General features: G+C 40.8%; 1 protein-coding gene across 9 annotated transcripts in view; it reads left to right on the forward strand.

The window, feature by feature from the left end:
* LOC133406045 (lisH domain-containing protein ARMC9) overlaps positions 1 to 22013 on the forward strand; it is a 41231-nt gene that overhangs the window by 13579 nt on the left and 5639 nt on the right. For 3 of the 9 annotated variants that reach the window (XM_061683265.1, XM_061683269.1, XM_061683271.1), the window contains exons 8-23: positions 289 to 387; positions 3773 to 3808; positions 6653 to 6687; positions 6776 to 6887; positions 7027 to 7119; positions 8880 to 8970; positions 11952 to 12075; positions 12192 to 12331; positions 12547 to 12623; positions 13156 to 13230; positions 16073 to 16163; positions 17733 to 17779; positions 18529 to 18627; positions 19225 to 19340; positions 21270 to 21439; positions 21854 to 21959. In XM_061683265.1, the coding sequence (XP_061539249.1) occupies positions 289 to 387; positions 3773 to 3808; positions 6653 to 6687; positions 6776 to 6887; positions 7027 to 7119; positions 8880 to 8970; positions 11952 to 12075; positions 12192 to 12331; positions 12547 to 12623; positions 13156 to 13230; positions 16073 to 16163; positions 17733 to 17779; positions 18529 to 18627; positions 19225 to 19340; positions 21270 to 21439; positions 21854 to 21959 (1511 nt within the window). Of the gene's footprint in view, positions 1 to 288; positions 388 to 3772; positions 3809 to 6652; positions 6688 to 6775; positions 6888 to 7026; positions 7120 to 8879; positions 8971 to 11951; positions 12076 to 12191; positions 12332 to 12546; positions 12624 to 13155; positions 13231 to 16072; positions 16164 to 17079; positions 17103 to 17732; positions 17780 to 18528; positions 18628 to 19224; positions 19345 to 21269; positions 21440 to 21853; positions 21960 to 22013 lie in introns of those variants that run through there. The other 6 variants (XM_061683266.1, XM_061683267.1, XM_061683268.1 and 3 more) reach the window with 6 other exon arrangements.

The following is a 22013-nucleotide window of genomic DNA, read 5'->3' on the forward strand; positions in this document are numbered from 1 at the left end:
TGAGCCTTCCTTGTGGATGTCAGGAAGCATAGTTCAGGAACCCAAGCAATATTTGTGCGAAAAATTTGTTTGTAAACCTATTTGTTCATGAACCGAGGTTGTAGCTTATTTATTTTTACTTCACTGGCACAGTGGAAGGTCTGAAGTGCGTTCCTAACTCAAGGCATTGCTTACAAGTCAAGGTGAAAATATCAGCACGATCTCAAAAAACACGTAAGCTTGTGCACTCGTCAGTCCAGCTACCGCTGTTCCCCTTATAGCTCAAGTGGGCCTACTATGTTTTTGCAGATATCCCCCGAGTACCTGCAAAGTGTGTTTGTTCGCCTGTTCAGCAGCCAAATGAGGCAGAGCACAGTGCAGATGACTGACCTCACCAGGCCTGGCACTGTGAGTGGAAAAATCTCTTTACACGTAGCCTAATAATGTTCACTTATCTGATAGATCCATGACAAACTACGCTCCAATATGTTGGTGGGGTCTGTTGAAATTCACATAAAACTGAATCTCAAATTAATAAATGAGTCAAATGAATGTATTAAAAATGATGTTCAGGCAATTGTATGCACTTTTCTTATTAGGGTAGTAATCCTGCATTTTGCTGTGATGTATAGTAATGGAAGAAAAAATTTAGAGCACCATTATTCAGTTTCTTTTTCAGTTTTAATGGCTGGTACAACTAAAGGTACATTTGATTAGCCAAATATAACAATAACATAGAGATCAATTTAAGAGGTAATATCTAGCCATTTTCCATGGTTTTCTTGATAACCAGTTGCAAATTACAATAATAATTAAGCTTAAGCATGTCAAATAGGACAATGTATTGGAATCAGCTGAATTTCTGTCGTGTTCATTGTATTCTTCAAGTAATATACAAACCACAATTCCAATTAAGTTGGGACGATGTCTAAAACGTAAGAAAAAGAGAATATAATGGTTTTCAAAACCTTTTAGACCTATTCAATTCATTACACTACAAATATGTTCAAACTGGTGAAGGTTATTGTTTTTTTTTTTTTTAATTGTTTTTTTTTGTTGCAAATATTCTCTCATTTTGAATTTGATGCCTGCAACGTTTTCCAAAAAAGATAGGACAGGGGCAACAAAAGATTGGAAAAGTTGAGGAATTAAAAAAAACACCTGTTTGGAACATTTCACAGATTAATTGGAAACAAGTGAGGGTCATGATTGGACACAAAAGAAACATCCCCGAAAGACTCAGTTGTACACAAGCCAGGATGGGGTGAGGTTCAGCACTTTGTGAACTGCATTAGCAAATAATCCAACAGTTTTAAGAATGTTTCTCGACGTACAATTGCAAGGAATTTGAGTATTTCATCATCTACGGTCCATAATATCATCAAAACATTCAGAGAATCTGCAGAAATCTCTGCCCATGAACGGCAAGTCTGAAAACCAACATTGAATGTCTGTGACCTTTGATACCTCGGGTTGCACTGCATTAAAAACCGGCTTCATTGTGTAAAGCAGAAGTGTCAAACTCATTTTTGTCGCGGGCCACAATATAGTTAGTTTCCCTCAGAGGGCCGGCCTGTTCTAATTGTGAAACCATATAATAAACAACAAACCATATAATAAACATACAATACACAACAATTTGATGGATAACTAATCAGAAGTTTAGAAAAATATTATGTTGAACTATTGTTCAAGTTACTGAAAAAGGGTTTCAGTAACAAGAAATGCTTAAAATATCTTAGTGTAATTTATGTATTTATTACATATGACAATTTGAAGTTTTTAGCAAGAATTAAGGAAGTTGGCACACATTATTTGGTTTTGCGAGCCACATAAAATGAAATGGTGGGCCAGATCAGGTCCCCTTGGCCTTGAATTTGACACCTATAATTTAAACGATATTGACACGTGGGCTCTGGAACACTTCACAAAATCAGTGTCAGTTAACACAGTTCATTGCTACGTCCACAAATGCAAGTTAAAACTCCACCATGGAAAGCGAAAGCCATATGTCAAAAACACCCAGACACACAGCCGGCTTCTCTGGGCCCAAGCTCATTTGAGATGGACTGAGGCAAAGTGGATAAGTTTGCTGTGATCTGATGATCTCATTTTTTTTTTGGGGGGGGGGGATCATGAACCTTGTGTCCTATGGGCCAAAGAGGAAAAGGACCAATCCGGATTGTTATCAAGGCAAAGTTCAAAATCCAGCATCTGTGATGGTTTGTGGGTGTGTTAGTGCCCGTGGCATGGCTAACTTGCACATCTGCGAAGGCATCATTAATGCTGAAAGGTACATACAGATTTTGGAGCAACATATGCTGCCATCCAAGCAACGTCTTTTTCAGAGACTTCCCTGCTTATTTCAGGAAGACAATGCTAAGCCACATTCTGCACTTGTTACAACAGCGTAGTTTCATAATTAAAGAGTGTGAGTACGATACTGCCCTGCCAGCGTTCCAGACCTGTCTCTAATTGAAAATGTGTGGCGCAGTATCCATTCATCCGTTCTGCTTATCCTCACTAGGGTTGCAGGCGTGCTGGAGCCTATCACGGCTGACTCTGGGCGAGAGGCGGGGTACACCCTGAACCGGTCGCCAGCCAATTGCAGGGGACATACAGACAAACAACCATTTGCACTCACATTCACACCTACAGACAATTTAGAGCACAGATTTGACCTGCCACATCATTTTATCTGGCCCGCGAAACCAAATCATGTGCAGCCACTTCGTGTTTCTTGCTTAAATACCAAAATTGCAAATTGTCTTCACCTTTAAAAATATTGAGATATTGCAAGCATTTTGTTTGTTACCGATCCTCTTTCTAAAATAAATAATACTGTAGTCAAACAAATAGTTTTATTGGCTTCTGATTTTGAAAGTAGTTATCCATCTGTTTGGGCATATGTAATAATAGGCGGCAATCCTACATTCATATGGGTTCACAGCCATAACGGCCCTCCAAGAGAAACCAACTACGATGTGGCCTGTGACAAAAATGAGTTTGACACCCCTGATTTAGAGTCTTCAATTAACCTACAATGCATGTTTTTGTCATGTGGGAGGGAACCGGAGTACTCAGAAAACCCACGCAGGCATGGGCCAACGAGCCAGAGTTAGCTCACGTGCTAGCAAACTTAAAATAGTTAAATTTCCCTAAAGTGTCCTAGGTGTGTGCCTCAACGGAGTCAAAGCTGTTCCGACAGCAGCTCGCTGCGTCATGCGCAGCGCGCCAAGTGTTATCACAACAATGAAAATTTATTGAGTCCGGAAAAAAAGTCTCGTGTCCATTGTGTTTATGGAACGATAACCTACCCTACTTTTAGTGGATAATGATTCGCTGAAGCACTTAAGCAACACACACATACGTGGGTAAGCAATGCTGTGCATCTGTGGACGCAGATTCACCAAGTTTTATGCGTCCCTGCTCATTTTTGTTCGTCTCAGATTCGGGACGCACATTAAATGAGATCCCTCCCATAACTATCTTGTCTTTTTAGTGTATTCACTTGAATATAGTAGGTTCAAAAGTATTTGCAAATAATTTTACTGTATTCTGTTTTTATTGATATTTTATCCAATGTCCCAATTTTGGAATTGTGGTTTGTACCTTTAGTGGTACCAGGCATTGACAAAGAAATTGAAAAAACAAGGTTTAATATTTTTTTTCCATGTCTGTATAACAATAAACGTTGAAGATGCCAAACATTAAATGCAGACTTTATGGTTTGAACTGAACAACTTTTCTCTGTGTTTGTGTTTTTGCGTGCATAACACTTTTATCCCCAAAGGGATATTACTCTATGAGTCCCTATGATGATGGCTATGTAAGTTTATCATGCTTTAATCTTTACTTCAAATCACCACTTGCGGAGTTCCTGTACTCTCTCCTTACTGTCTCGCTTTCCCCTTCATGTGTCTCGTCATAATGTTTTCTTCCCCTCGTACCTTGCCTTCACTACAAATAACCATCTCAAACTGCTTTGTGTCCATCTGTCTTCACTATTTGTCTCCCAATCCTGCTCGATTGTCCCTGTTGAAAGGGCCACACTTAACGTATAGATGACCCCTTTTGTCAGGCGTTCCTTTAAGATGCACCTCATTATAAGAGTCACCTGCTCCCAAAGATTGATGCATTGCTTCTCCCCCCAACTTTCCTCTGCCTGCCTTTGTTTTTTAAGGCAAATGTTTCCAGTTTCATATTTCTCCCAGGACCATTTGTTTAACACTGTGGATTTAATTGAATTATGTGGAAGGACTAGAACGGCAAAAAGTTGAACAGGTTGGCTTAAGTTACAGCCATTTCAAAGGAGGCAACTGGAGTGCATTTCTATAACCATCATGTTTCTTAACATAATCATGGGTGGCGTGGCGCAGAGGGTAAGCGTATGCTGCTTGCTGCTAATGTGGCTCAAATTATCAGTCTGAAACATTTTTCTTCACAGAAACAAGCAACACTGTACACTGCCCGTGTGCCAACGTTAACACCATGATTGACCATAATATATAGTTTGTTTTGTTACCTATCTTGCGTTTTATATGATAGGGAAACTCGGACCAAAGCTGTCAGTGTGGTCGATAACATGAACAATAAATGGCTTTACAAAATAGTAAAGGTGAAATTACAGAATAGCCATCGCTTATGTAAACCTTGTATTCCCTGGGTTATTTTTCTTTGTGCAGATGACGAGATGCAATTTGAGACCAAGTCCAGTTGTCAAATGAAATGAGAGATGGTTTGGTGAAGGTCACTTTTTATACAAAATAAGCTGTCAACATAGCACACATTTCACTGTCGGATCGGAAGTGAAAAAGTTGGATCGGGTCATCCCTAAAGAATTGTGTTGTATTTGTTTGCTTCATAGTTCCACTGCAGTTTTAAACTGTAATCTACTTTACATTTAAAGTGTTCGGTAAATCCAAGTCAACAGCTTGATAACTAGCAAAGATGCCTAGCCAATAACAGCTACATGCTACAGTCTACCAACATTATGTTTCACTCAAAAGTCAATAAATTATTAAATGACTGCATAATAATTTTTTTTTCATGTACCAAATGGAACATACACTTTTCTCGGGATTAATGGCAGACAGTTACCAAGGTGACGATCATTTTTCATATAATATTCAACTTAGGTCTCAATGGCTATTCTCCATTAACCCAAACAATCCTATCCTACAACCGCAATGAAGTTGGGACGTTGTGTTAAACATAAATAAAAACAGAATGAAATTATTTGCAAATCATGTACAACCTATATTTAATTGAATACACTACAAAGAGAAGATATTGATTGTTCAAACTGATAAACTTTATTGTGTTTAGCAAATAATCATTAACTTAGAATTTTATGTCTGCAACAAGTTCCAAAAAAGCTGGAACAGGGTCATGTTTACCGCTGTGTTACAACACCTTTTCTTTTAACAACATTCAATAAACGTTTGGGAACTGAGGACAATAATTGCTGAAGCTTTGTAGGTGGAATTCTTTCCCATTCTTGATTGATGTACAGCTTCAGCTGTTTAACAATCCTGGGCCTCCGTTGTCGTATTTTACGCTTCGTAATGCGCCACACATTTTCAATGGGAGACAGGTCTGGACTGCAGGCAGGCCAGTCTAGTACCGGCAGTCTTTTACTACAAAGCCACGCTGTTGTAACACGTGCAGAATGTGGTTTGGCATTGTCTTGCTGAAATAAACAGTGGCATTCATGAAAAATACATTGCTTGGATGGCAGCACATGTTTCTCCAAAATGTACCTTTCAGCATTAATGGTGCCTTCACAGATGTTTAAGTTGAACTGTATTTACTGACATTGGTTTTCTGAAATCTTCCTGAGCCCATGTGGTGATATCCTTTACACATTGATGTTGGTTTTTGATGCAGTGCCGCCTGAGGGATCGAAGGTCACGGTCATTCAATGTTGGTTTGTGGCCTTGCCGCTTACATGCAGTGATTTCTCCAGATTCTCTGAACCTTTTGATGATATTATGGACCCTAGATGTTCCTTACAATTGTACCTTGAGGAACATTGTCCTTAAACTGTTCGACTATTTTCTTACGCACTTGTTCACAAGGAGGTGAACCTCGCCCCATCTTTGCTTGTGAATGACTGAGCAATTCAGGGAAGCTCCTTTTATACCCAATCATGGCACCCACTTGTTCCCAATTAGCCTGTTCACCTGTGGGATGTTCCAAACAGGTGTTTGATGAGCATTCCCCAACTTTCTCAGTCTTTTTGACACCTGTCCCAGCTTTTTTAGAACGTGTAGCAGCCACAAAAATCTAAGTTAACGATTATTTGCTAAAAACAAAGTTTATCAGTTTGAACATTAAATATCTTGTCGTAGTGTATTCAATTAAATATAGGTTGAACATGATTTGCAAATAATTGTATTCTGTTTTTATTTATGTTTAACACAATGTCTCAACTTCATTGGAATTGGAGTTGTACATTGTCTGCATGAGGTATCTTTCCAATCAGAATCATAAATTTGGGAATTGAGCCACATGCATGACATAGGCATGTCCATATTCAGTATTACTAACGACTGAAGCATTAGGTAATTCGCAAGACAGCATACACTAAAAGGTAATGATTCATGTTTGCCAAACAATTGGACGAGTCTTAAGTAAATTTGTAATACAATATACGTTTTTATTCCCTCAGGCTTCCTCAATACTTCGAGCATCCATTGCCCCACAGTAAGTTCTTAGGTCATCTGCACCTATGGTTCGTTTGTGCATCCTGATAACGAAACTTATTTTGGATGTCTTTTCTAACAATCCCCAGCAGAGCTAAAGAAGTGCCCATGCTGCCCTCTCTGGATTACGTGAAGCTGAAGAAGGACCTGCTTGAAGGATCAGACCGTCTTAGGTCCCTGTTGCTTCAGGCGCTGCGCTGGGTTTGTACATGTTCCTCTGAACTTCATGTTAATTTTTTTTATTCGAACACTGTTGTTGTAAGATGGCTGACCTCTTGCATGTTGTTTCCTAACTTTGAGCCAGTCAAATTGACTTTCTCAACCTGTCAATCAACTTTAGAGACTTACGCGCTCACTTCCCGGTGAACAGAGGGACACTGTGCTTCAGGCTTACATTAGCAATGATCTACTGGAACGCAACAGCACAAAGCAGGTGGAGCCCTAACCTATCATGAATTACCTTTGTGTTTTGTTACTTTATTATGAAATGTTGAACAGATGTTGTTGTCTCAGGTTATAATGCAAAGGCTGATGTATTGTTAATGTTACTATTAACTCAACATAAGATACACAATGCTGACCTATTTTGGAGACTCGGCAAGACAGCATACTTAGCATCTGCATTCTGCAGCCTACCAAGACAATCCCATGCTTCCAAGTTTGGGGATGCATTAGATTAGTATGGAAGAATTTAAGAGCCTGCAATTGACTGGCAAGCAGTCCAGGGTGTACCCTTCCCCTCTTCCAACGTCAACTGCGACCCTAATGAGGACAAGCGTGTAGAATGGCCGGATGGACCTTAAGAGCATTAACCTCAGCGCAATAGGCGTGACTTAATAATGTACCTAGAAAAGCAACCTTTTCTCTACATTCAACTCATGTTGCAATTGGCACCTTTGCAGTTTGTCATTGGTTCACAAACGCTCTCCCTGCTCATAAGTATTAAAAACATGGTGAACTTTTAAATACGACTGATTTAAATACAACAACCGTCATTAATTTCTTTATGGTTATGTTTTGTTTAATGATAATGCTTTTCTGAAATGCTTGACAGTTTAATTTGAATCCAATTAAAATAAAATTTTATTCTTTCATATTTAAAGAATTGTACAAATCTTGCAAATTCTGCCTGGGTAATCAAACATGAGCACAACTGTTTGCTTTCTCATTTACTAACTAAAAGTAGGACTGAATTTCAAAATAAAAGCAAGTAAATAAAAAGAAAGTATTATGTACTTGAATAAAGTGCTTAACTTCAGAATAATTGTTTGAAAAAGTAACAAAATACAGATAATACTTGATGTTTTGATCATATGAGTCGAAGCAAAATCATGCATTGTAAAAATGCATTATACATCGGAAGAAGGCTTTTCCAGAATTTTGAAGTCAATTTTGGGGGTGCGTATTATAAATAGGTCTGTATTATACATGAGAAATTACAGTAATTACAATTCCCTGTAATGCCCAAACAGAACTATTTTCTTGTGCAGTTTACGTTGATCTAAAGTTTCATCATGAATTTAATAAACCACAATAAGATGCAAGTTAGGCTAGTTTAACATCCAGCAATACACGATATACACAACCTAGATACATGCAAAGGGGAGATGGTAGATTAAATGGATTGCGCAAGCAAGCAGTTGTCAAGGTTTCTGCAGGTGCCTTGCTTGAGAGCAACAGTCATCGTAAAGTAAATTAGTACATCTCCAGCAATCAATGCCAGGTCGGAATTTTTTTTTTTTCTGCAGTGACTCCTAGCCAAGTCCTCATAGCATCCATCCATCCATTTTCTGAGCCGCTTCTCCTCACTAGGGCGTGCTGGAGCCTATCCCAGCTGTCATCGGGCAGGAGGCGGGATACACCCTGAACTGGTTGCCAGCCAATCGCAGGGCACACATAAACAAACAACCGTTTGCACTCACATTCACACCTATGGGCAATTTAGTCTCCAATTAATGCATGTTTTTGGGATGTGGGAGGAAACCGGAGTGCCCGGAGAAAACCCAGACTGGCACAGGGAGAACATGCAAACTCCACACAGGCGGGGCCGGGGATTGAACCCTGGTCCTCAGAACTGTGAGGCTGACGCTCTAACCAGTCAACCACCGTGCCGCCAGTCCTCATTGCATGTATATATGGATTTGATCTCAAATCATCTATGAAAAAAAAAAACAGCACATCTTGTCTCTGTAGGAAACTATTCTTCATTTACTGACTTCAAAGAATGAAATGGTGCGGCAGTACATGGCTCGTCTCATCAATACATTTGCCTCCTTTGCAGTCGGTAAGTGTCCAACTATGTCACGTAAGCGTCTGCTATGATAATGCGTTTACTAGATTTTCTAGCCCTTTGTTGGACCTTTCATACATAACAAAGAATTTGTTTTAAGTTGTTAAGATATGTATGTGAAAAAAAATTGTTAGAAGGCAAGGATTTCTTATATTGGTATACATTTTTACAAGCCCAATTCCAATGAAGTTGGGAAGTTGTGTTAAAAATACATAAAAACAGAATACAATGATTTGCAAATCACGTTCAACCTATATTTAGTTGAATACACTGCAAAGACAACCTATTTAATGTTCAAACTGATACACGTTATTGTTTTTCGCAAATAATCATTAACTTAGACTTTTATGTTTGCAACACGTTCCAAAAAAGCTGGGACAGGGTCCCTTGTTCACAAAGAGGTGAACCTCGTCCCATCTTTGCTTGTGAATGACTGAGCAATTCAGGGAAGCTCCTTTTATAGCCAATTAATCACCCACCTGTTCCCAATTAGCCTGTTCATCTGTGGGATGTTCCAAACAGGTGTGTGATCAGCATTCCTCAACTTCTTCTTTTTTGCCACCTGTCCCAGCGTTTTTGGAACGTGTTGCAAACATAAAAGTCTAAGTTAATGATTATTTGCGAAAAACAATAACGTGTATAAGTTTGAACATTAAATATATTTTCTTTGTAGTGTATTCAATTAAATATAGGTTGAACATGATTTGCAAATCATTGTATTCTGTTTTTATTCATGTTTAACACAACATCCCAACTTCATTGGATTTGGGGTTGTACTTGTGATTTCATGTACTGAGCAAACTTCTATGGTTGTTTAAGCTACAATTTCTCCAACATAGACTAGAACTAGAGACCCCCCCAAAAATGTTTAAAGAATAAAGAGCTTTAAAATGACTAGCTTTTGTAGTAAGTACTGAATGTAGTTTGACGGGCCCTCACACAATAGAAGAAACTTGCCACTCTTAAATGTAAACAAAATGGCACGCAAACGAAAACAGTCAAATTCAAATTTACAACAGTGGTAAGAGTTTTGATCAGTTGAAACCAGATGTTTACATACAGTACACTACATAAAATGACAAACTTTTTTTTCCACTGTCTGGCATGAAATCATATTTAACTTTTCCTGTTTTAGGTCAATTAGGGTTACCAAAATGAGTTCTATTTGCTAGGTGCCAGAATAATAAGATAATGTTTGTTTAGACAAGTTTTAATTACTTTCTTTAAAGTCAGAATTGTACGTACATTTCATTAGTATTTGGTACCATTGCCTTTAAACGATGACTTGGGTCAAACGTTTTGGATATACTTCCACAAGCTTCTCACAATAGTTGGCTGGAATTTTTGCCTATTCCTCCTGGCAGAATTGGTGTAACTGAACCAGGTTTGTAGGCCGCCCTGCATGCAAATGCACATGCCTTTGCAGGTCTGCCCATACATTTTCAATAAGATTGAGATCAGGGCTTTGCAATGGCCACTCCAAAACATTAAGTTTATCATCCTTAAGCCACTTTGTAACCAGTTTGGAAGTATGCTTTGGGTCATTGTCCATTTGGACGACCCATTTGTGGCCAAGCTTTTACTTCCTGGCTGATGTCTTGAGATGTTGCTTCAGTAATTCCACATAATGTTCTTTCCTCATGACCGGATTTCAAAGTTGGGATGGTGTTCTCAGGTTAGCAAGCTTCCGTCTTTTTCCCCTCCAAACATAACGATGCTCAATGTGGCCAAACAGTGCAATTGTACTTTCGTCAGACCACAAGATAGGTCTCCAAAAATTAAGATATTTTTCCTTGTGTGCATTTGCAAACTGTAATCTGGAGTAATTCCTTTGGAGTAATGACTTCTTTCTGGGAGAGTGGCCTTTCAGCCCATGTTGAAATGTCCAGTACTGGTTTCACTGTGGATAATGACACGCTCCTCCCAGCTTTTCCCAGATCTTTTGCTTTTGTTCTTGGGTTGATATTCACCTTTCGGACCAACCAAAGCACGTTCCTCTGTGGGACACAAAACCCATCTCCTTCCTGAGCGTATTATGAACGAAACAAAGGACAGGACCCAAAATGCACGACTCCAATACGATGCATAGTTTGAAAAAAAGAGTAGTTTAATAAACGGGCAAGGGTCGGTACACAGACAGGCAATCCGCAAAGGCAACAGTATCCAAAAACGTGAGGCAAAAGGCAAGGTCAATAATCAAAACTGTGTCTAGGCCTACTATGAGTCAGTGACGTGGAAATAAGGAATACTGGAACGTGACGACAAGGAACAACAAACTGGCGACCAGAAAGAATGGGACACAAGGTTAAATGCATGGGTAATTAGGGTAAACAAGGCACAGGTGGGGAAGATCCTCTCAGGAGCAGGTGTGTTCAAGGTAGGGGGAAGACAACAACCACAACACACACCCATGACAGAGCGGTAAGATGGCTGAACATTCCCTTAGTGTTTATACTTGCGTATAATTGTTTGAACAGATGAAAATGGCACTGAGGCATTTGGAAATTGCCCCCAAGGATGAACCAAACTTGTGCAAGTCCACAATTCTCTTCCTGATATCTTGACTGATTTCTCTGGGCTTTCCTATGATGTTACACAAAGAAGCAGTGTTTCAGGTGTGCCTAGTTCAACTATATCTACAGGTGTGTCTCAAATTAACTCAAATGAAGCAGAAGCATATAAATAAATTACATCATCAGCAGTGTTTGTTTAAAGGCATAGTAGTAAACTGTATGTACACTTCTGACTTTGAAGAAAGTAATGAAAAATTGCCCACCAAAAATCCTTCTTTCACTATTCTGGCAATTAACATATCAAAATTAATCGAAAGTGATCGTAATTGACTTAAAACAGGAAATGTCTGATTTCTTGTCAGACAGTGAGAGAAAAAAAGTGTGTCTTTTTAGAAAGTGTAAACATCTGGTTTCAACTGTAGGATATGTGACAGATGTATCATGTTACGTTTATTCTTCAAGGGCGAGGTTACCTCTCCAAAATCCATTTGCTTCTAAAACTCCTGATGAAGACAATCCGGAAGGAGGAGAAGGACACCTTGACCAGAGAGAATGTGCTGGTGGCTCTGCAGAAACTAAGTCTTGTGTAATGGAGCGTTTGTAAACCCCACTGTGTAGAAAAACAATGTCACAGTCATCCATTTTACAGAGGTCAACACAAAAATATGTAATATTTAATGACTATCACATCTTTTTTTATAGGAGGAACCAGCAGACAGCCATGGTAGAAGATGATTTGATTGGCTGGCTGGTGGATGAATTGCATGACTCAGACTGTCTGAGCGATTACACCCTGGAGTATTCTGCATCTCTTCTCATGAATTTGTGCCTGCGAACAAAAGGTGCACGCAAGGGATATATTGTACATGAACAAGCCAGATTTGAGTTTCTTTTTTTTATATTTATTTATTATTTTATTTTTTTAATATTCCGCCAGAGCAGTCATTGATCCTGTGAATTGATCCTCTGTTTGTTTAAGATTGAATTGGGTTTAAGATTGAATTGATCCTCTGTTTGTTTAAGATTGTGTTCATGTTACATGGCTGTTTTCATACAGGAAAAAGGAAGTGTGCAGAAAATGCCAAGCATGTGCTGAAGGTTCTAACTGACCTCCTCGGACATGATAACCATGAGGTGACAAATCCGTGCGTGCGTGCGTGTTTGTGTGTGAGAGCGAGAGAGGCTGTAAAATGATTTCCAAAAAACTTGTTCCTTTTAAATTGTGTTATTTCAAGTTCCATTATACTTTGCAGTGCCAGCTGTAAACTAGAGGCTGACACAGGAGTGGATTTTGACTCCCGCTCCCTCCCACTCCCACAGATATTGATCCCATGCTCCCACAATCCCGAGCCAAAAGTGGACAGAATCCCGCGAAAACCATGGTTTCTATTCCCCTCATGGTTTCCACTACCGGTTACTTTGTTGTTATTGTTCCCGCTCCCGGTGACTTTCATTCTCGCTCCTACCGCTCCTGGTGACGTTCGCTCTAGTTTCTGCCCAATCCCATTACCGTGAATAGTTAATAGTGAAATTCACTCCCATCCAGCGTGAATCCCGTGGGACCTGCGGGACTTGTTGGGAATCCCAACAAAATGTCAGCCTCTACTGTAAACCTGTTGATTTTGAAAATAAGGATGCATCTGCCTTTTCTGTCTCGATTCTCCAGATTCGTCCATATGTGAATGGGGCCCTGTACAGCATCCTGTGTATCCCCTCTGTGAGACAGGAAGCAAAAGAGATGGTGAGATAATGGAAATGTCTTCACCTGCTTGCAGAATGCTGACTTAGCCTTTCTTTTCCCTTTTAAAGGTTCCATGCCATCAAAATAAAAAGATTTCCTCGTGTTTTACAGATAACATACCCTAACCCTAACCCTAACCCAAAATGAGTCTGTGACATGGTTTAAGTTTGACATCTATTCGGTTTGATTGAATTTAATGCAAAAGTCAATAAACATCATAATGTTTGCAAAAAGACTGGATCAGATTTTCCGTGTGTTTGTAATAGCTACTAAATATTCAAGCACCTACCAACTTCGCGATTAGTACCCATCCACTCAACTCGGCTGAACGGCAACACGGCATTTCCGGCATGGTTTTAAGCGAGCAAGTCTCAACCGCTGCCAAGTCATACAAATATAGTCTGTGAATTATACATACATTATATTGTCAAACGTATTCGCTCACCCATCCAAACAATCGGAATCAGGTGTTCCAGTCGCTTCCATTGCCACAGGTATATAAAATCATGTGCCTAGGCTTGCAGATTGTTTTTACAAACATTTGTGAAACAATGGGTCGCTCTCAGGAGCTCAATGAATTCCAATTTGGAACTGTGATAGGATGCCACCTGTGCAACAAGTCCAGTCATGAAATTCCCCTGCTCCTAAATATCCCACAGTCGACTGTCAGTTCTATTTCAGAATGTGGAAGCGTTAAGGAACGACAGTAACTTAGCCGTAAAGTGGTAGGCCACGTAAACCGAAGAAGCGCTGTCAGCAGATGCTGAAGCACATAATACGAAGAGGTCGCCAACTTTGTGCCGAGTCAATCGCTACAAACCTCCAAACTTCATGTGGCCATCAGATTAGCTCAAGAACAGTGTGCAGAGAACTTCATGGAATGGCCGAGCAGCTGCATTACCAAGTGCAATGCAAAGCCTCGGATGCAGTGGCGTAAAGCACGCCGCCACTGGACTCGAGAGCAGTGGAGACACGTTCTCTAGAGTGACTTGCCTCTCCATCAGGGAATCTACTGGACAAGTCTGGGTTTGGCGATTGCCAGGAGAACGGTACTTGTCTGACTGCATTGTGCCTAGTATAAAGTTGTGTGGAGGGGGGATGATGGTGTGTTTTTTTTTTTTCAGGAGCTAGTCTTGGCCCCTTAGTTTTAGTGAAAGGAACTCTAAATGCTTCAGCATACCAAGAGATTTTGGACAATTCCATGCTTCCAACTTTGGAATAGTTTGGAGCTGGCCCCTTCCCGCTACGCGGTGGATGACTGGTTAGAGCGTCTGCCTCACTGTTCTGAGGACCGGGGTTCAATCCCCGGCCCCGCCTGTGTGGAGTTTGCATGTTCTCTCCGTGCCTGCGTGGGTTTTCTCCAGGCACTCCGGTTTCCTCCCACATCCCAAAAACATGCGTGGTAGTTTAATTGAAGACTCTAAATTGTCCGTAGGTGTGAATGGTTGTTTGTTTATGTGTGCCCTGCAATTGGCTGGCAACCAGTTCAGGGTGTTCCCCGCCTCCTGCCCGAAGATAGCTTGGATAGGCTCCAGCACTCCCGCGACCCTGGTGAGGATAACCGGTTCAGGAAATGGATTGATGGATGGATGGCCCCTTCCTCTTCTAACATGAGTATGCACCAGTGCACAAAGCAAGGTCTATAAAGACATGGATGACAGTCTGGTGTAGATTAACTTGATTGGCCTGGACAGAGTCCTGACCTCATGTGAGTCAAGGCAGGTGAGTGAATACCTTTGGCAATATAGTTTATGTTGTGTGTTACAAAAATACTTCACTCTTTTTAGAATTTATGATGTAACCATGGATGAAGCTTGCATTCATTATTGCCAAATTTGCACGGGTGATGAACATTGCACGCAGGTCCAATAAAGTGAATGGAAGCGGAGGACGAGCCTAAACCTCAAAATATCCCCTTTTTATTTTCACCCACTTTCCTTTTCACTTTACGTTCCCTATTAAGGCTCTTTCACACTGCACTTGGAAAGGCGTCTGACTCCCTCACTTTCCTATTCATTGTGTGTGTACTGAGGTGGTGTCAGCGCGTTTTTACGTGATGTCAAGCGTTGTGTCAATACAGAAGGCGTATGATGCTCAACGTGATGTCTTCGGATAAAAAAAAAAAATATATTCTGGAGCGTTGATGTGGTGATGTCAAAATGCTCCTCCTATACGAGTGGAGCTGGTGAACTGATTTCTCAGTGCTATTTTGGCAGACTTGTACTGACATCTCGGTATATTATTCTCGACATCTCTACCGAGACTTTTTTGCCACCTGTCCCAGCTTTTTGGGAACTTGTTGCAGCCATAAAATTCTAAGTTAATGATTATTTGCTAAAAACAATAAAGTTGATCAGTTTGAACATTAAATATCTTGTCTTTGTAGTGTATTCAATTAAATATAGGTTGTACATGATTTGCAAATCATTGTATTCTGTTTTTATTTGTTTAACACAACGTCCCAACTTCATTGGAATTGGGGTTGTATATTTAAATTAAAAATAATAGCGATCAAATCAGAGTAAAGCTTATTTACATTTTAAATATTAATGCAAAATGGTGCCGTCTCAATTGCTAAGTCTATAAGGCCAAGTAGAATAGCTTGAAAAGGGAGATCCTCTGCTTTTTCAACCCAAATTACCTTGCATACCCCATGAAAGGACAACAAAGATTATGACAAATATTTTTTTAAAGTTGATGGCATAGGAACTTAAATGTCACAACACACCTAGCAGATGTACATTGTCTTCAAAGATGTTTGTAGCTGCTGTGTTTTGCTTTCCTGTTGCTCAGCTCAGATACATAAACCAACTGAATGTGTGTATTGCTCAATTGTGTGAAGAGTGTGGAGGAGATTCTCTGCTGCTACAGTAAGGAGGATAATCGAGAGCTTCACAGACAAATTGGCTTTATCATTAAACAGCTCAACTCAGGTCAGTGAATGTATATTTATGGTTTATTTAGTCGTTTACAACAATGCATGTCTATGTATTATTATATATTATTATATATGTATTATTTATCTTAGTAGTAGTAATATTCTTACTGTTATTCTTATTATTATATATAAAATTATTTTTAAGCTATTTCTCCTACACTGCTTGAAAAACTGAAGGCAACACATAATCATTACAATGTAACGCCAAGTCCATCACATTTCTGGGATACCAATCAGTCCAGTTTGGAAGCACAACACTGATTGTGAATCAGTTTCATCTGCTGTTGTGCAAAGGGAAGAAGTGGAAATGAGAGGCAATCCAACCCTTATTAAGGAATGGTTCTGCAGTTGGTGGCCCAAACCTCCCTTTTTCTGTCCTCATCCTGTCTGGTTTATTTTTGGGTATTTTCTGCATTTTGCCAGTGATGCTGGTTTATTTTGGGTAATTATTGCATTTTTGTCAGTGCCCTCACCATTAGAGGTAGCATGAGGGAATGTCTGGAACAGCGGGGATGTTGTCCAGGTGGTGTGTCTCAGCCAGGATGAAACATCAATGTGCGCTGTGGCTAGGTTTGGTGTGTGTCCCAGCACGGTATCTAGATCAGTGATTTCCAACCATTATGGAGCCAAGGCACATATTTTACAATTGAAAAATTGGCAGAGATTGGCAGATTTCCCATTGGCACCCTGTGCTCTTATGATAGCAGTTTCACACTGAGCACATCTAATAGTCTGGATATGCGATGTAGAACATTCTGCTACCTGCAACATGTTCCATCATAACCTGCCTGGGTGGTAGGTCATGTGATGGTCTAGAGAGGCATTTCCTTGGAGGGTCGCACACACCTCCACGTGGTAGCCAGAGGTACCCTGACTGACATTAGCGGTAGCTACACCGATGAGATCCTCAGACCCGTTGTCAGACCATATGCTGGTGCAGCAGGGCATGGATTCCTTCTGATTCATGTGGTAGTATTTCCTGCATGACGAAGGAATTTGTGCTATTGACTGGCCTGTCTGTTCCCAGGACCTGAATCTGGTTGGACACCTCTGGGACATGTTTCGTTCTGTTCACTGTAGCCATATCGCACAACAGGATGATCCAGGTCTAAGAAGAGATCCCTCTGGATCTGTCAAGCATGTGGCAGCCTTCCACATCACTGAGCCTCGTTTTGCATTCTCTTGAGGAATTTGCACAGAATAGATTTTTCCAATGTTATTTTGAGTATGATTCTGAACTCCAGACCTCCATGGATTAACGCTTCTGATTTCCAGTGATCTTTCTTATGTTAATTAGTTCTCAATGTATTCTGCAATGAAAAAATGAAAATATTTTTAACTGAAATGTTTTATTCATGCCCTGCGATTGGCTGGCAACCAGTTCAGGGTGTACCCCGCCTCCTGCCCGATGGTAGCTAGGATAGGCTCCAGCACGCCCGCAACCCTAGTGAGGAGAAGCGGCTCCGAAAATGGATGGATGGATGGATGTTTCATTCATTGAGATCTAGGTTGTTTTATTTAGTATGTAGTGGAGTTGGGTACGTAAATGTTTTGTTCCATTCAGCGGAGGAGGAAGGACCAGAGTCAGAAGAGGATGAGGATGACAATGATGTAAGTCTGAACTTAACACTGTGCTGCTACACATCTATTTAGACATCATGTCACTGTCACACAAAAGTAAATAAAGGGGAGCACATCTTGAATTAGGCGGCACGGAGGCCGACTGGTTAGAGCGTCAGCCTCATAGGTCTGAGGACTGCCTGTGTGGAGTTTGCATGTTCTCCCCGTGCCTGTGTGGGTTTTCTCCGGGCACTCCGGTTTCCTCACACATCCCAAAAACATGCATTAATTGGTGACTCTAAATTGCCCATAGGTGTGATTGTGAGTGCGAATGGTTGTTTGTTTGTATGTGCCCTGCGATTGGCTGGCAACCAGTTCAGGGTGTACCCTTCCTCCTGCCCGATGATAGTTGGGATAGGCTCCAGCACGCCCGCGACCCTAGTGAGGAGAAGCGGCTCAGAAAATGAATGGATGGACATCTTGAATTACTGTATTAGGAAAACTGATAGGCGGCACGGTGGACGACTGGTTAGAGCGTCTGGCTCACAGTTCTGAGGACAGGGGTTCAATACCGGCCCCGCCTGTGTGGAGTTTGCATGTTCTCCCCGTGCCTGCGTGGGTTTTCTCCGGGCACTCCGGTTTACTCCCACAGCCCAAAAACATGCATGGTAGGTTAATTGACAACTCTAAATTGCTCACAAAGTTTACAGAGTAGATTTTTGGATTCATACATGTACAGTTACTAAATGCAGACTAAAAATATCATATTGCTTATGTCTGTGTGATTTGTGTTGTGACAGGAAGATTTAATAGAGTCAGACAGAGATAAAGAGGAAGTCCTTAAGCCACAGACCACAGAGCTGTCTGGGGAAAGTCTGCTCACTACAGAATACCTGGGTGTAAGCACCAAACACTCTAACACAACACACACACACACACACACACACAGAGACTTGAAACCAACTCCACAACAATATGCAAGTGAACTTGCACGGTGGCAGTTGAGGTTTGGTTCTTGTGTCACGCAAGCACGGCAGCAGATGCGCTGACTTAATGCCCCACCATGCTGCCCTACTGAAGATGTAGCAGGAACTCAAAAGAGATGCAAATGTTTACATTTAGGGAACTTTACAGAGCAGCTTTATTATCTTGGCTCCAGTCCAAAAGTACTGTTAAGTAAAGTGATGTTTATATCCAATTACACCCCCCTAAATTCTGGTAAATCCCTAATAAGCACAAAAGTGCATTTCCATATTTGATTTATAGATGTGAAACTGTTGTTTCACAATCATTATTGCAATTACTCATTATACTCTTAACACTGTTTCAGTATAATTTTCATCTCAAAATGGGCTGCAATTGTCCAAGACAAGCCTTCCACATGTGCAAAAGTATTTTAAACACATTGTAGTTGAAAAAATACAGTGATTTGACAAATAAATGTTTTCAAGAAATGAAATCTTCCATGCTAATTTTTGCGTGGATTGATTGACCAGATTATTACCAACCTACCCAAAGTGAAGAAGAAGTCAAACCAGCAGCATCACCCAAGCATTGATGAGCCTCTTCAGCGACCGGTGACCCCAAGCTCCCATCGGAACACTAACGTAGTGTAAGTGAAATGTACAAGTAATGTGCGCTGTTTAAGTTTTAGTCTTTCTTTTACTAGTTGTTGTCCAACATTATGTGTTTACGCAGCTAGATGCTGCGTGCAGTGCTCAAGAGATAATGCAGTGCTCAAGGGATAATTTTTAGAATAACACATCTAATCTCGAAAGACTTAATTCTCCTCAGGGAGATCACATGACTTAAGCACAAAAGGAACCTCATATGTCAAAACGTATGATCAGAAAATGACTCACGGCTACAACAATAAAGACCAAAGAGGTCATTGTGACAATGATTGTGTTGTTTATTTTGCTGTAACTTTTCAACCTTTTACAATCTTGATAACTAGAGCAGTGGGTCAGAGAAAGAAGGGGGTCAGAATAGAGTTTGAAAGAGCCTGCCAGGGTTCTTTCCGGTTGAGGTATGAAATGAATGACAAAAAGCAATTGATAGCACTGTGTTGTATCGTTTGGTTTTATTTTAAAGTATTGATAGGAAAGCACTTGTGATGCACTTGCTTCTAGTAACTGATGCATGCACTGAGTAACCAGACAATACCTTGTTGATACAGCTCCATATCTTTATTGACACGAGCGTGAAAATTAGCAGCTCAAGTGAGAAGTATAAAAATGATAAACTATTCAAGACCCAATAAAGTCAATTTAATATATTAAATATGTTTGAAGGTAAGTCGCCGGCACGGTGGACGACTGGTTAGTACATCTGCCTCACAGCTCTGGGGACTGGGGTTCAATCCCCGGCCCCGCTTGTGTGGAGTTTACATGTTCTACCCGTGCCTGGGTGGGTTTTCTCCGGGCACTCCGGTTTCCTCCCACATCCCAAAAACATGTAGGGTATATTAATTGAAGACTCTAAATTGCCCGTCGGTGTGAATGTGAGTGCGAATGGTTGTTTGTTTCTATGTGCCCTGCAATTGGCTGGCGACCATTTCAGGGTGTACCCCGCCTCTCGCCCGAAGATAGCTGGGATAGGCTCCAGCAACCCGTGACCCTAGTGGGGATAAGCGGTAAAGAAAATGGATGGATGAAGGTAGGTGTTGAAAACATCAAAGAAATTAGTACTGAATTGTTGATATACAGCATTAAACTTGTTTGGGCAGGGCTAAAACGGGAGTGCGATGACGCAAGCAGGGAACAGTATGACTCGCCCCTCATCCATGATACAGTATAATTACCATGCGCCCATAATCCATACAATGGCCATTTGGCGTAACTGCTACTTCCTTATTCATAATAACTTGGCCCAGTTCTACCATTACAGCTTGCAGTTAGCCATCAAACTATGCCTACAACTTGAAAAATATATATCTTAAAAACTGCCTGGCTGCCACAGAGTGCCTCTCTCGTGCAATGTGCATTTGCTGGGAATTCTCGGCACGTATTTGATTGACAGCTGAACGTTCAAAGGATTCATTCAAGTTTGTCCGATTTGTTAACAATACCCTTCTCTGTGGTGTGTCAAAACAATACTCTTCTCTGTGGTGGTGTGTCAATTTTACAAGTTTTTGGTCAGTTTACCCGGCCTTTAATACATTTAACTTCTTATGCAAGCGATCACAGATAGAAGGCAGTAGTACAAAATAAATGCCTGGGAGAAACTGTTTAAAATATACCATTTGAGGCATCTTCTATATACTCATCTATACTCTGTGTTCCATCCATCCATTTTCAACACCACTTATCCTGGTTAGGGTCACAGGGAACTGGAGCCTATCCCAGTTGACTTCGGACGAAAGGCAGACTACACACTGAACTGATCGGCAGTCAGTCGCAGGGCACATATAGACACGGACAACCATCCGTACTCACGTTCACACCGTCACTGAGTGGGAACTGAACCCACACTGCCCGCACCAAAGTCAGGCGAATGTACCACCACACCATCAGTGACTTACTCTGTGTTCCATGTATAGGAATTACCACCCAGGCAGTCAGGGTAGTATGGGTGGCAGAGAAGGGAGAAACCCTCAGCTTGGAAACCGTAGTGAGACGGGAAATGCCTCTTCTTTCAAGAACAATTCTCAACCTCACACGAGCTATGGCAATCACCCACGCACGGCTGAGTCCCTGCATCACAGCACCGGTGGGTAGACTACTAAACTACTATGACAGCAGTCTAAGGATACAGCTTTTAATAATTCCAGTTCTGTTCTAACATGACTGTGCCCCAGTGTACAAATCAATAAACAACTTTGGCACGAAAACGCAAGGGTCAAACCATGCCTTTATTTTGTCCCACAGTCATTTGGTGGCAGTGGCCCAGGTCATAAAGACTGTAGTTAAATCTGTATGGGCTTAGCCTTTGAGACCGGTGGATCACAGTTCAAGTTTCTCTGTGGGCAAAAATAAATTGCAATGAGCTGTTTTAAAAATGCCAGTCTGCATCCTGACTACCGTCATAGTGCCCTTGAGCAAATATGTATATATTTTGTAAAATCTCACCAAGACGTTTTGTTTACATTTTACAAATTTCACGAACAAACGCTCGAACACTCAGACCCGGAGTACGGCCGGCCGGCCAAGGCTTCTGGTCTGGACCAATCCTATGAGCTACAAGCCAGAAAAGGAAGCCTCCAAGAGAAACACAATGAACATTTTAACAGGTAATTTGAGACAAAAATTCACTAGCAAAGACAAACTGTAAGTGGGAAAAAAAG

This window comes from Phycodurus eques, chromosome 8 (assembly GCF_024500275.1).
Source record: "Phycodurus eques isolate BA_2022a chromosome 8, UOR_Pequ_1.1, whole genome shotgun sequence".
Taxonomy (NCBI): Eukaryota; Metazoa; Chordata; class Actinopteri; order Syngnathiformes; family Syngnathidae; genus Phycodurus; species Phycodurus eques.